Raw genomic sequence first — 14,661 nt, 5'->3', positions numbered from 1 at the left:
TTCTTTGAATGTGGGGGGGACAGGGAGGGGTTAGGCCCTGGACTGTGTGAATTTGTGTGTTCAGGATCCCATGAGGGCAAACGGGCTTGGGTTTTGTGTACAGTTGTGAGTATTGCATGTGTGTGAGCTTGAGGGTGCAAGTATGTTGGGGTGCTGGGCGTGGCCAATTCCTGGCCATGTGTTTAAGATGTGTGAATGCAGGGTGGGAATCAGTCTCAGGGGTCTGTGTGCGTATGCGTGAGTGTGAGTGTGCGCCTGTGAGCGCGTCCCAAAACCCGGAGTGACGCGAGGTGGGGGGGGAGACGCCGCTGGGCCCCGCCCCCCGCGGCAGGTGGGCTGGGCCCGCGGCGGGCCGGCCGCGCTCGCTGCTCTTGGCTAGCGGCCGCGCCGGGCTCGCAGGGCTGGGCTCGGGCTGCGGGGCGGCGCCGGGACAGGAAGCGGAAAGCGGCAGTGCAGCGGCGGCAGCGGCGGCGGCGGCGGGGCTCTGCCTCTACAGGAGCCCAGCGCAGGCCGCAGAGCCGGGGCCGCTGCGAGCCGAGACCGCGGCCGCGGAGCCCGCACGGCCGGTGGTGAGGTGAGTCCGGTGAGAGGCCCGGCGCGGGGCGCAGACCTCGGGCGGGGAGACGCCCCCAGCGTGGATCCCACACCCCCGCCGCAGGACTCAGACTCGGGTTCACCGCTCTCCTCCCGCCTCCCCTCCTACGGACCGCACCCCGTGTGTGCTTCCCGGGATCCCACCCCTTTCCCACCCCCGCGAGGTGCGCCCCTCCTGCCGCTGCCCCGCGCTGCACCCCACTTCCTTGGGTCCCGGCATTCCTTCCTTGCGCTTCGGACACCCCTTCTCCCTGGCTGCACTTTGGGGTGCGCCCTGGAGGTGCGCGTTTCGGCGGCCGGCAGGGAGTGGCGGAGCGTTCCTGGAGGCACCGGGCGGCTGCTTCAGCCGTGCGGGCCGGGGGCCCGGGCGCACCCTGGTCCCCACCCCGCCGCGGGGCTCGACCCGGTAACCGTCAGCGCCTGGGGGCCGCCCGGCCCAGGGCCAGAAACCGGTACAGAGCTGGCCTGTGTTCACACCTCGCTTCCAAAATTGAGCCAGCCCCGGAGCCGGGGGTGGGGGTGGGGGGGCGAGTCCGGTGGCGCATCGAAGAGCGCAACAGGCAGGTAGGAGTTTACTTTCAAAAACGCCGGGGTGGAGCAGAAGGCGGCTGGCAAGTCTCTGCCCGAAGGGTCCCGGTTGGAGGAAATCTCCCTGCACCCGGGCAGCTTCGCCAGGGGCAGGACCTCTTTTCCAACTGCAGTCTTTGAACTGCCCCAAGCAACGCGCCCAGAGGGGTGTGAAGCTTTATAAAAATTTAAACGCGTCGGTGGTGGAGGCAGGAGTGGGGCGGAGCCGCGGCCTGGCGGCGGGAGATGAGCTTGGAGTGAGACTTGGAGCCCAGAATTCTCTTGCTCAGTTTTCACATCTTTACACCAGGTATCCGGCCCGCGCCGCGAAGGTGTTGTGAGCACTTTTAGCTGCTTGTTAAGAGTTGCTAGAGCGCTTTATTATGGTGATAGTGTGACTGGCACTTGCATTTTGTTAACCCTTTTATTTTTCCGGGCTGTGGTTGGAAATGAATGTATTTTTAGACACTTATTCCAAAAAGCTAGCAAGCTGTAAAGACTCTGGCATTTTCAGTGATGTGTTTAGAAATTTTACATGTCGTTGGGAATATTATAACTTGTGTCGCCCATCAACAGTGCTAATTAGCATTCTCCTTCCTGGGGGTGGGTTCTTTGATTATACAACTCCTGAGCTCTTTAAGTGAGATAGCAGACACTGTCTACATCCAGGGAGATGTAATTAGTCATTTTATGTAACCACTAATTAGAGTTTTTAGAGTCGAATTAAATCAATGGGATCTCGTTGGGGCTCTGATTTGTGGGAGGAATCTGTTTTATTTTATACTTCACAGAAATAGCACTTTTCACCTATCTGTGAGCACTTAGCATTTCTCCACACATTGGTGGTGTCTAAGTGTAATTAGTAAAACACCCAGCGTGCAACTCTTACTGTCACAGTGGTGGCTGTGTGACTTGGTTGCAGCTCAGCCTGTAAGTAAAATGGGACAAGAGTTCTGAGACTGGCCTATTTGTAAGGACCGCCTGCCTCACAGTCTTGTCACTGTCACGTATGGGGGTGACCGGGGAAACCACGAAGGGGTTTCCTTCCCCAGCGCCAATTCCTTGTCATCCCTGCTCTTTTGAAGAATAAACAGGCCCTGAGTGAGGAAGGTTTTACGATGGTTCCCCCCCCCCTTTCTTTGTGTAAATGAAACAGTTCTGGTAATTGCTACAGTGCTATCCATTACCACGGCTCAGAGCACAGGTTCTAGAATTAGACTCTCAGAGCTTGAGCCCCTGGCTCCGGCACTTCCCAGGTGTGCGTGCGGCTTGGTACCCTTAACTGTAACATGAAGTAATGCCTCTTACCTCCTTTACAAGGTTTGCTCTGATAATTAAGTGAGATGTTAAATGAGAACGACTTACAACAGCCCCTCACACATCCTCTATCTGTTGCGTGAACTGGCCGTGGTTACGGGACTAGCCCGGTGTGGGCGAGGGATTTGGCCGTGGCACTGTGCTCTTTTCCGGAAGGTGGGCGAGACTGGGTTGGGAGGGTCTTGGGGCCGGACCACGTTTCTCCTGGGGGCTTTGGTCTGGTCTGAAGCGTGACGAGAAGGCGCGTGCGTGTCCTGCTGTCTTGTGCCCGCTGTCCTTCCAAATCCCGCTTACTGGACATCAGTCACCAAGGAGCTGATCCCCTTGAAATCTGTTTTGCCAAAGCTTAGATGTTGAGCAGGGGGCAAAGGAGTTACTTGAAAGCAAATGTACAGCATAGAACCGCAGACGTGGTGACTGTTCACAAGTCCTTAGAAACCTACACCAAGCTGCTGGGGCGTTTTAGAGGTAATTAATGACTCGGGCCAAGGCAAGCTGAAATCATTGGCAGGACAGGTAAAATGAGGTTGGCGTTTTCTTTCCTTGTTAAGAGTGGCCCGGAATGGCGCATTTACAAGAGCTCTGTTGTAATGAAAGAATCGTGGGAGTTGTCGTAAATGCCACAACCGCTGACCCCCACCTCGGTGGCCTGGGTGATGACTTACAGTTCAGAGACCACAAGTTCAGCAACGTGTTTTGTAGACCTTGCCATTGCCCTCCACACCCTCCCTCACAGCTCCAAGGTCCTCCCGGGAAACCCGGGAAAACACACACTGTCTGATCTGGGATACTCACTCCCAACCTGGGGACAGGAAAAGGGGGCCTGCACGGAACAGAGTGGAAATTATTAAATTACTCGGCTACAGTTAGTGGTCTTCATGAAAGATAGACTGTGACAGATCCCCCAAAAGTACCTAAGTTCAATGAAAATGATACGCAAGTCATACGCCATACAAAGGTATTGAGAGAATTTTACTTTGCTGAATAATAACAATACTCTCCCAGTTGTGAGTGCTCACCATATATGAGGCACTGTTCTGAGTGATTGTGAATTATCTCACTGAATAGCCACCTCACAGAGGCTATACGGTAAGTGCTGTATGTAACTGTGTTGTTATAGTTAAGGAAACAGACACAGGAAGGTTGAGTAGCTTGATTTAAGTTGCACAGCTGATAAGTACTGGAGCTGGGATTTGAACAGGGCCAGTCGAACCACATCGCTTCTCTTCTGTAGAAGTGAAGTTGACTCTAAACCAAATTATTTAAATTCTCACATTCCCCTTGAATGCCATACAATTAAACACAGGTATCTTGAGGAAACTGTTGGCCTCTAAACACAGTAAAAATAATAATGAATAGAGTCAACCCTTTAGCATTTTATATACAATATGATAACAAATAAATATTTGAAGTAATGTGCACAGAACGTAGATGCCCAGACGCACCGGAACCTCTTTCCCTTCGACAACGCCCCCTGCGGAAGGAGGGGAAGGAGGGCGGTGGCCATTCAAGTTCAGTGCGAGTTTCTGCACTGCTGGCGAGGGAGCCTGCCGCCCTCCAAACTGGAGTTCCCTTAGTGACTTAATAAGCTCCAGGCAGAGCTGTCGATGTTATTATAATTTCCTTTTTGGAGAGGAAGGTTAGCTTCTGTTTACCACTGTCCTTACCATAACATATTATTTCCCTGCTATGGTTTTCAGAGCCGTGTGTTCTCCGTTTAAGTAGTAGGTGTATTCTATGTGCATGAACATGACTTTGGGGGAAGATTCTCTTCGAGGCCACCAATCTTCACTTTGCTTTGCGTAAAGGGAGGTGCAGGCGGTTCTCCCTGCCATTTCTGCCTGACAATTCCAGAATTTAAGATCCTGCCACTCAGGCGTGTCCTGTGCACCGTCTCAGCGCCGCCCTCCTGGCCGCAGTGAGGAGCCGCAGCCTGTGATGGCGGCTGCCTCCCGCAGTGCCTGCAGCGCTTGAAGGAGATTGTCCCACAGCAGAGATTGGGTGCAGCTGGTCAGGGCGCCTCTGAAGCAGAAATTGCGCCTCTGAATGAGCTGGGTGTGTGGGCGGCAGGGCAGCGCCTCTCCTGGCCCTTCCGTCCTCACCACTGCATCTAACGCCTGCGCCTTTTCCTCTTCTGTAAAACTGGGCATTTAAACTGGACCATGGCTAAGGTGTCTTCCCCAGCAGACGAGTGGGCTGCGCACGGCCACAGTAACCCTCCGTGCAGCCCACGGGGAGCACCCGGCGGGGCCCAGGAGCTGCAGGGGCGGTGATGAGAAGGGTCGCTGCCCTTGCAGCACCTACCGTCTGTTCAGGAGTCACACGTGCATGAGCTAATCACTCCAATGGAGAACCGAGTGTCGCGGTTTAAAGCGAAAGTCTGGGCCGCTGTGCACGGGGGTTGAGCAAGGAAGCAACACCTTGCCGTGAGTTGAAAGATCACGCTGGCCATGCCCACTGGGCCCCAGCGCAACGTGGGTTGGGTCAGGGGTTCCAGACTCCAGGACCCTTCAGAACACCTGCATCTGCCTGCACCCCATTCAGGCCGGCAGCCTGTCTGAGTTTATCACCCCGGGGATCTGGTTCCTTTTGAAAACTTTATTATCTTCCTGATAAGGTGGCCCCTGACCCTGTGTGAATTCCGCTAATTTCTTGTGTATACAAGGAAACAGTCTTGTAAATATATCATTGGAGTGATAAGCTCCAGGATGTGCTTTTCTGTTCACCACATTGTCCCTTAACTACGTCGTCCCTCCTTACCCAGGGTTTTGCGTCCCGCTAAGTGACCTGTGGTCAGCCACTCTCTGAAAATGCTAAATGGAAAGTCCCAGAAATAAACTATTGGTAGGTTTTGAATTGCATGCATTCTGAGGAGTGTGATGAAATCTCGCTCGATCCCGCCCGAGAGGTGAATTATCCCATTGTTCAGTGCGTCCACGTTGCAGACGCTGCCCACTCCTTAGTCGCCTAGCGGTCGTGCGGGTGGTCAGACCTGCTGGCGGCACCACAGTGCCCGCGGCCAGTGGCCCTGGGTTTCCTTTGCAGCATCTCATGGGCCTCATTTCCTCTCATCTCAGGGACACTGTGTCATCTCACTGCATCGCAGGAAGGAGAAGGCTGAGTACAGCGTGTGCGGGATTTCGAGAGACCACATTCACTTACTCTCGTTACAGTGCAGTGTCATAATTGTTCCATTTCATTATTCTTTATTGTTAGTCTCTTCCTGGGCCTGATTTATAAATCAAACTTTCTCATAAGTATGTATGTATATAAAAAATTATAGTACATATAGGATGCGTTACTATATGTGGTTTCAGGCATCCACTGGGGGTCTTGGAATGTGTCCCCCGTGGGTAAGGGGGGCCTACTGTGACTACTGTACATCAAAGCTCTTGCATTGGCTTTTAAAATGAGTGCGCTCTGGGTTTTTGTGGCTTGGCTGCCTGTTGCTGCTTCTTAGTCCCCACTCAGACCTGGGACAGGAGTTCACAGTGTGGTGCGGGAGGAGGGCCTGGGCTCTGCGGGGACTGGATTCAACAAGGAAACCTGTAGGCTTGGCAATGGCCCTGGAGGAAGTGGGTGGTGAGAACTGGGAGAGTGAGGGGTGGGGGATGAGGCTGGAGAACAGAGGACACCTAGTGACGCACAGGCCGCCTGGGGGGAAGGGGAGAGCGAGTGTTGAAGTGGCCCCGGGGGGAGCTATAGGACCCATCAAACAACTGCACCACCTGGCAGGGGAAGTGGGAAAGAGCAGGCCAGGCCAGGGGAGGACAGGCGCCACGGTGGTTGGCAGTGAACCCAGGGCAGCAGAGCCCTCTGAGTGGGACCCGTGCACTGGGGACTCGGCCTTTTGGTGCTTGTTGGGTACCTATGTGTTCAGAGCATCCTGGGGGCAAACAGTAGCTCTTGTCTTCGCATCCTGCGTTAGGGTAAATCCATGGATGGGGAGTAGGGGACGAATTTGCGTCTTTAGGGACACTTTGTTGGGGAGATGGGAGGGCATGTCGGAGGAATGACATCAGCCCACTACGTTGGACGGTGACCTGTGCCACGCTGGCATTGCTGTGTCCCCAGCTTTGCCAAAAGGGTCCCTAGATGCTTCCCATATAGGGTGGTGGATGAATGAATGGGTGGGACGAGATCTAGGGGACAGAGGACAGGATGTGACCTTTGGATTAGGCTCGTGCCCATCACTGGCCAGCCTCGAGCTGTTTCAGTGGAGAGGATGGGGGGGCCGGGGTGACAATGGGGAGGGGAGTGGCAGGGTACACAGACCCCACCTTCACTAAGTATAGGCTGGAGCTGTGGGAGGGAAACTGGACTGGGGCAGCTGGTAGGGTTAGGTAGAGCCTTTCCCAAAAGGAGCCCATGATTTCCTTTGAGGGACATGCCTGGAGTTGCCTTAATGGATGGCCAGGATTTTTAATGAGGACAGGGAATGACGTCTGTTGGCAGAGGAGGAAGAGGGACAGCACTTGGGTTACCAGGTGCTGGAGGCTTGATGTGGGAGTCTCCAAGCAGCCTAGGAAGTGCTCATGTGAAATGGCCTTGCTTTACAGGGGGAGAAGCAGACGCCCGGAGTGGCGGACATCTGCCCCACGGTGGCGCGGCCAGGGGCCTGGAATGGGATCAGCCCGGTCCTCAGGGCATGGGCCCCCGCCTCTGAAACTCTCAGCCACAGTTAGCCAGAGCTGGCTAGAACTTGGGCTGGAAAGGGCAATCGGGAGTGATGGGCCGGGAGGCAGAGAAAGTGTAGGAGAGGTGGGCGGCGAATTCTGAGTGTAGAAGAGGCGGTGGGGGTTCTGGGCGGAGCCGCCCGAGTTAGAACCTGCATGTCAGCAGAGAGCGGGGTGAAGGGCCTTCAGGGAGAGGGGCCGGTTCAGGGCAGGCCCCCGGAGCTTGGCTCACCTCCCGGTGTAGCCTGCCAGGGACGCAGCCGCAGAGCCCAGAGCAGAAAGGAGCGAACCTCAACTGCCGAGAGCTCACTGAAGTTGCTCGTGGAAGTGGTGTGGGCAGAGGAGGGAGAAGACGAGATGAGTGTGCTGGTGAAGTCTTCTAGGAAGAGCCGGGGTAGGCCTGAGAGCAAAACTAACTTTCTTTTTCAAAATGCCTGACATTCGTTTTCACATTCACAGTCGCCCGAGAAATACGCTGCCTTATTCCTGTTTAAGGGATGAGGAGACTCGAGGCTTAGCTCCCAGGAGATGCTAGCCCAGTGCCTTCTGACTACAGGGGAGCCCCCAGGTGGGAAGGCAGTGCAGGCCCCGCTCTGCCTCGTTCCTTTCCCAGAGCTTCCCTCTTCCCGAGGGGGACAAGGGGACATCAGGTTTCAGAACCGGACCCGGCGTACTGACAGACATGACTTTGTTTACCTAGAACATACTTGGAGCTGATGCTGGGAGCGTTCACACTTGTGTAGCTTATTTTTTTTCCCTGTTAGATACATTTTACACATGCCAGTTCAGAGAGGTTGGGTATTGCGACTGAAGCCACTCAGCTAATAAGCCAGTCAAAGCTGGTTTGGGGACCCAGCCCCAGATGCTGTATCTTCAGATCAACTCTGAAGATGGTGGCTCCCTGGTTCACCCTGGTGTGACAAGGGGAAACTGGGGCTCCAGGCCGGTGGCAAGTCCCAGACTAGCCAGGGAAGAGCTTCAGCCAGAGCCCAGATCTCTCTCTGCTCTCCTGGGGCCCTTGTGGGCAGAGGAGGATTCAAAGGATGAGTCCCAACATCCCCCGGACATCCAGGACCCGGACGGGGAGGCCAGCCCTGGGCCTTTGATCCCCAGAGGGGGGACGGCGCCCTCTGAGGGTGGGGGCTGTGCCGGTTCTGGGGGATTCCCTCCCCACCTGCAGGTGGTTGCTGGGGTGGGGGTGGGGTGGGGCCGTGACCTCCCCCAGCAGGTACAGGGCTGGGGTTTGCAGGTCCTTTGTTGATTTCTTTGCACTTCCCTCACTGGCTGTGTTTGCCGTTTGGGCTCCCAGGGGCCCTGAAAGGAGGAGCCCTGGAGGGCGGACGCCAGTTCTGGGTGATGGCTGCAGGGGAGGGGCCCTCCTCGCAGATCTCAAGTTTTCTAGAAGTTAGCATGTGGGGTCCAGGAACTTACTTGGAAATGTTTCTGATTTATTTTTATTGCCAAGCAATATCCAATGGAGATGTGGGAAAAGACCCAGGAGCCTGCAACTCATCAGTCACCTGCTCTTTTTTTCTGATGTCCCTCTTCATCCTTATCTTTACTTGAGTGATTTTATAGCATCCTAACTGCAGGGTAGATCCGCCCGCCCGGTGCCGTAGCCAGAGTTTGAAACCTACTGGCCATCGTAAACGTCTCCGCTCTGCGCAGCTGAAAAATTTAAGCAGCTGTGTGGTATTTCTTTGGGTGGATAAACCTACTCCCCTGTTTGGGGGACATTTAGATTGTTTCTAGCTTTTTACTGTTACAGACAGTGCTATAATAATTGTTTTTCTTTCAGAAAGAAATTAGTTCCCTCACATAAATTCTCAGGAATTTGGGTTCCTGGTTTGAAGAGACTGAGAACTTTTTTTTCTTTTCCTTTAAAATTGGCCTTCGGAAACTCTGAGCAAATCCCTTAAAAGTGACTTCCTTGCGTATCATTTTTGTAATCAGCAAACTGGCAGGGGGTGCTGGGCCTGGTGTCTGGGGCTGTGGGAAGTCACCTCCCCCAGCCGGGGCCTCTGGGGGCCAGGCTGTGTCCCGGAAATGGCCCAGGGCCAGGTGTCGCTCACCTCCGGTTTTCCTGCTGCTGTGGTTGGGGAAGGGGGGGTTTGCTCGCCAGTCATCTACCTACCTGTCTCCCTCCCAGGTACCTGGGGAGTTTGTTGCTGCATGAGTGGAGCACTGAGCATCTAGAAGCTTCACCGTTGCTCACTTGTTCAGAAATAGAGACCCCAGAGGGGGTAGCTGCTGTAATTTAGCTTCTGGCCCCTTTAGATCAGCTCTGAAGGTTGATGCCTGTTTTCCCCGATTTCCCCAGGATTTGTTCCTGCTAAGAGTGGCTCCTTGACTCCCAGATGCTTTGAGGTTCCAGGAACACAGTCGGTGAAATTCTCTACCTCCACGGAGAAACACTACCTGCTCCTTCATCAAAAGCAAGCTGCCCACTGCTATGGATACCGAATCCACGTATTCTGGATATTCTTACTATTCAAGTCACTCGAAAAAATCTCACCGACAAGGGTATGTAAGCTGTGGATGGCCCCGCCTTCCTTATTGGGGACACTTGCAGGTCACTGGGCGTTTAGATCAGCTTTTCAGGCCCGTGGGAGTTGCAGGGCTGGGGGGCTGGGCGTTCGGTCCCCGTGCGTGGGAAGCGGAGCTCGAAGAGCGTTCAACGCGGCTGGGTGTGACCACGCTGCCACGCTGCGTTTTATTGCTTCTATTGCAGTTGATGACCTTAGTGTCTCACAATCAACTTTAAATTAAAGTTTCTCTCTGCAGTGGAAATGTTTCTTCACTTCCAAGTACTTCTCACAGATGGCAGTTCTCCCAAAGCTTTAGGAAGAATGTAAATGGGAACTTTTTAAAAGCTGTGTTAATTTGTTGCTTTCTGGCCAAAGCTGCTGCCTCGGTCCAGTTTGCATCTGCCAGGAGGCTTACGGGGTGAGGCGGGATGGGCCTGGCGCTTCCTTCTCTCTGACTAGTCTTCCCAATCGAACAAACTCGGGCCTTGAGAACACTGTCCCGGGGGCTAGGGGCTAACCCCTCCCCTGAGCAGAATGCGCAGGGGTGCACGGATACGCACGGAGCCCAATGTGCAGACCTGCTGAGCGCTTGGCAAGTAATAAGTGACTGAAGAGGAGGCGTCGTGCTGCTGGAGGCTGCGGGTGCTGAAACTGTGCCACCACTTCTTCAGACTCATCTGTGAAATGGGTACAGTAGTCGCCTCCTTGCAGTGTTGTTGAGAGGTTATTAAATGGTGCACGTAAAGCACCTAACACAGCACATAGTAGGAGGTCGCTGGCCAGTGGCTGCATCGATGCCATGAGTGGCCATGGCATTTCAGCCCCACGGTCAAAGGCCCCGTCTGGCCACTGCCCAGAGGCCCACAGGTGGCCCAGCCCTGCGTGGCCTGGGCAGGGTGACAGGCATGTCCCTGACTGAGCAGGTCCTCGTATGAGCAGCTGAATGCAGATCCATGCGCAGGAAGGGGCCGGGCAGGGGTTCTCCTGGCTGCCAGGAGGGTCCTCCACGCAGAGGGGGCTAGATGTGGATGGTGGCTGGTGGGGACACTCCTGTCCCTGTCATCATCCTTCTGTGCGTGTTCAGTCTTCCACAGGTGTGCCTCCTGCAGTTAAAAATCTGAATGGGATAAAAAGGGTAATAGAAGGGTTTTGAAAGATACCTAATGACATATAAATGTGTTCCTGAGGCCGTGCTGTAAAAAGCAAGGTTCACCCCTTCGGACGTTGTGAGAGCCCCCCGTTCTCACGATGAGGTGGGTGTGCACAGGCGGACCACGTCAGTGTCTGGGTTACGAAGGATCCGAATCTGCCTCTGGGGTTATGAGGGTCATGGGTACTGTACTTTCAAAGTTTCACAATTTTCTGAGTGCTCGTGCATTGCTGTTAGAATCACAAAAATTCAGGGTAAGGTTGCACATGGGCCCGTGGTGGCCCTGCGAGCCCCGGTGACAGCGGTGGTGCTGCCGCAGGTCTCCGCTACGGGGTGCACACACCAGACTCCCTGTGAAATACCAGGAATAGCGCTTTCAAAGCGGTGAGTCTTCGGACCTGCCTGGAAAAAGCCGTTCCTTGTCTGTGTGCCCGGCTTCCCTTTTCCACACCACAGGGTGGATGTTGGACCTCGGGGCTCTCTTGGTGTTCGGGGATGAATAAGCGAGACCCCTTGCGGTGTTCTGAGTGGGGACCATCCCCGGTGTCCTTTATCTGCACGCGTGTCCCGACTGTCACGCCTCGGGGCCGCTGCTCGGCTGTTCCCCCAGGCCTCTGGGGGCCCCCGGAGACCCATCCAGAGCTGCCATGCCCTTGTGGAAGCTGAAAGAGACTGTAACTTTCCATATTAACGGCATGCAGAACTCCTAGGCCCTTCCCTGGCCCATGTGGAAAGCACTTAGCAAATGATAATGCAAGCTGAGACTTTTAATAAATTGATCGAGGAACGGCACTGGGGGCCGACACGAGACAGGTCTGGTGCAGGGACGCCGTTTGCAGCTCCACGGCTCTTCACACGCGGTGTGAAGGCGGCGCTCACATGTGGTGAATGCCCTGTCTGCGGCCCTGTGGGACGTCGTCACTGTGGGGCAGAGGCTGTCACTCTTTGTCAGGACGTACAGGACACGAAGCAGTGTCAGTTCCCCTCGACAGCCCAGAGCCTCTCGTCCCCCAGACTGTCCCTGGGGAAGCTGCTCTGCTCAGCGCCTCACTGGGAATTTGAACAGAAGCGTAGGAAAGGGGAGGTCCTGGCTTTTGGGGGTAATCTTAGTAGAACTGTGACTCAGAGAGGAGTCGTGAAGCGCTCCAAACATGATATGCCTCATGACACGGAGATCGACTTCACAGGAGGGGCTGGGTTCCAAGCAGATGACAGGTGACTCTTTTCTAGCAAAGAGGTTAGTGCCCTGGTTTCGTGAGGTCTGTCATCTCCAGAGGGTGTCGGTTGAATGGCGAGGGAAATGGTGCAGCCTCGGCAGACCTTGCCTAACCTGTGGGTCTGGTGCACCGGTTCCTTGAGCCGAGTACAGCAGCCACGGCGAGGACCACCGGGCGAGCGCCCGCGGGGGCCCTCAGTCAGTCCTCTCCTGCGTCCTCGCAGCCGTCCTGCAGTGGTGGGAGGCGGTGCCCCCACCGACCGGCTGGTGAGATTGCGGCCCAGGGGCACCACGATGTGCTTGAGGTCCCCAGGCTGGTGGGCACCTGCTGCAGGTGCCAGGCCTACTTGCTGGCTTTTTGGAAGCCCGTGCTTTTCCCCTGGGCTGGGCAGGAGTCGGTGGCAGGAACACAAATGGAAAGGAAACGAAGAGTAACTCATGTGACTAATATGCCAAAATGCATTGTCCAAAATAGGGCTGCCTGAGCGGAGGGGGCTGGGGCCTTTGTTCCCAGGCTGCCCAGACCGAGTGCGAGAGGAAGCAGCCAGCCAGGCCCTGCAGTCAGCAGAGAGAAAGGGCAGGTAGTGGGTGGTGGTGAGAAGGAAAGGGAGGGGCACCTGGTGGGGCCAGCTTTCCCTAAATAGAAAGAGCAAACAACAGCCACAGAGCCAAATCCGCTTCCCAGGAAATGCCGACTGTAAGAGGGACTCATGTGGGACTCGATGGGGAAGCTGCCGGGCCCAGGGCTTTGCAGCAGCTGCCAAAGGCTCAGCTCTAGCATCGCCCGGGTAGGTGCACTTACACGCACGCAGGTACAGATGCGTGCTGCGCCCTTGCCCGCTCTGCCTGCCCCTCTTGCACACACATATGCACAGATACACTCATCTTTACCCAGACAGGCAGAGGTTGCATGGAAACAGACAGAGAGGAAGATACCAAGAGTCCCGTGGCTGACACACCTGTTCAGCAAAGGCACGCAGGTGATCCAGACCTCTTGGAGCCGGAAAGCACCCACCTGTGCCCGTGCTTCTGTCAGTGGCTTGGTTGCCTCAGTCCCCCGATCTCTGGTCCATGTCCTCTGACTGGTGACCACGGGGGAGCCCTCTCCCAGAGGACAGGCCCTTCCTTGGAGTCAGGGTGTTGGGAGCAGTTGGGACAGATGCGGGGACCTGTTGCACCGAGGCAGCCACGCTGTGGCTGTAGCTGTGTGAACTGGAAAGCGCCGGCCGACGGGGTTTTTGTTGGACTCCTGTATTCAGTGTCGGTGTAGACCCCCCGGGGCAGCCACTCAGGACCAGCGCCTCCGAAAAAGCCGCAGGCCGGTTCTGGCTCCCCGGACAATGAGGAGGGATGGGCCCTTCACATTCGCCCTCACTTGGCTGTGGCGGGGAAGCTCTCGCCACTGGGTGTCCCTGTGTCCCCATGCACGCTGCCCTGAGCCTTTCTCCCAGCCTCACCCCCCAAGGCTAGTTGAATGAAGAAGCCACTGGACCTTGCCACATTGTACAGCTGAGGATTACACCCATGGCTCTCTTGATGGAGCCCCTGCTGTAGACAGGGCATTTCACGTACAGGCTGACTTCCAAGCAGCTAGTCCAACAGCGCCCCACCCCCAGGAGGGTCTGGGTGGGAACCATCAGGAGAACCATTCCTGGATCACCTGAGGCACTGGTGAGAAATTCAGATTCCTGCTGTCTCCCTCCCCAGACGGATTCTAGGAGGGTGGCGCCAGCGAGTCTATACCCAGATCCTCACCCCTGGGGACTTCTCTGCACACTCCGGTTTGGAAGGCACTCGTTTAAGGTTTCTGGCGCTGGGGATGAGAAACCCCCCTGGGGTTATCAGATAATGGGCTCTTATCTAGTTTACCTCAGATGTTACCAGAGCAGACGGTGCTTCTCTTTCGGGGGCTGTTGGGCCCTTTACAAGCCAGGCTGAGCTGGTGGGCAGGCAGACAGGCTGTTTCTAGCCCTGGGTGGTTCCCCACCCACCCCCTGCCTGGCAGGGCTCAGGCTCCAGGAATTGGCACTCAGGAAGCAGTTTGATTTCCAATGGAATTTGTGCTGTCACAGGATTTGACCCCTGGGGCCAGTGGTTGGACAGATAGGTTGGGGGAGCGTGTGACTTGACCGATGGCAGAGAGAGTGACAGAGGTGAGAGCAGGTGGGGAAAGGGGAGACATAGTGAAATCGAGAGGGAGGCTGCTGGTTCTGGCCTGGGGCTGGGGGGACCCCGAGGAGCCGCAGCTCTAGACCTTGAAGAGTTCACTCTGGCACGTGGGAAATCTCGCCGGGGCTGCTTATTGTTTCTCACTGGGAGTCCTTCGGAAGTGGTTATTTTTGGCAGCCCAGGGTATTGGGCACTCTCTGCTCCCCAAGGTCACAGCCTGGCTGTGACTCCGAGCAGCAGCCTCAAAGGCACATTTCATAGCTGCAGTGGCTCATCCAGCACAGGGTATGGGGGGCGGGGGCCATGGAATATTCAAGGGGCAGAACCTTCCTGTGGCTCCCGAGATCAGTGTGGCCTGGCGCAGTGTCATCCGAGGCAGAGAGGAGTGGCCTGGGCTCGGATCCTGCTCTGACACTGTGACTTTGGGAAGTCACTTAGCCTCTT

General features: G+C 55.7%; 1 protein-coding gene across 2 annotated transcripts in view; it reads left to right on the top strand.

Annotated features, from left to right (window-relative positions):
* The first annotated feature begins 419 nt into the window (after window positions 1-419).
* The window catches only part of VANGL1 (VANGL planar cell polarity protein 1), a 48,202-nt gene continuing 33,960 nt past the window's right edge, over window positions 420-14,661 (top strand). The window contains exons 1-2 of one of the 2 annotated variants that reach the window (XM_037135088.2): window positions 420-574; window positions 9,475-9,677. In XM_037135088.2, the coding sequence (XP_036990983.2) occupies window positions 9,607-9,677 (71 nt within the window). In that variant the 5' untranslated portion in view covers window positions 420-574; window positions 9,475-9,606. Of the gene's footprint in view, window positions 575-855; window positions 875-9,474; window positions 9,678-14,661 lie in introns of those variants that run through there. The other variant, XM_053656035.1, reaches the window with a different exon arrangement.

The sequence above is a fragment of the Artibeus jamaicensis genome, unplaced genomic scaffold (assembly GCF_021234435.1).
Source record: "Artibeus jamaicensis isolate MK-2021 breed Jamaican fruit bat unplaced genomic scaffold, CSHL_Jam_final scaffold_1689, whole genome shotgun sequence".
Lineage (NCBI taxonomy): Eukaryota > Metazoa > Chordata > Mammalia > Chiroptera > Phyllostomidae > Artibeus > Artibeus jamaicensis.
The sequence above is the reverse complement of the archived record's forward strand: the minus strand, read 5'-3'. Positions and strand labels throughout refer to the sequence as shown.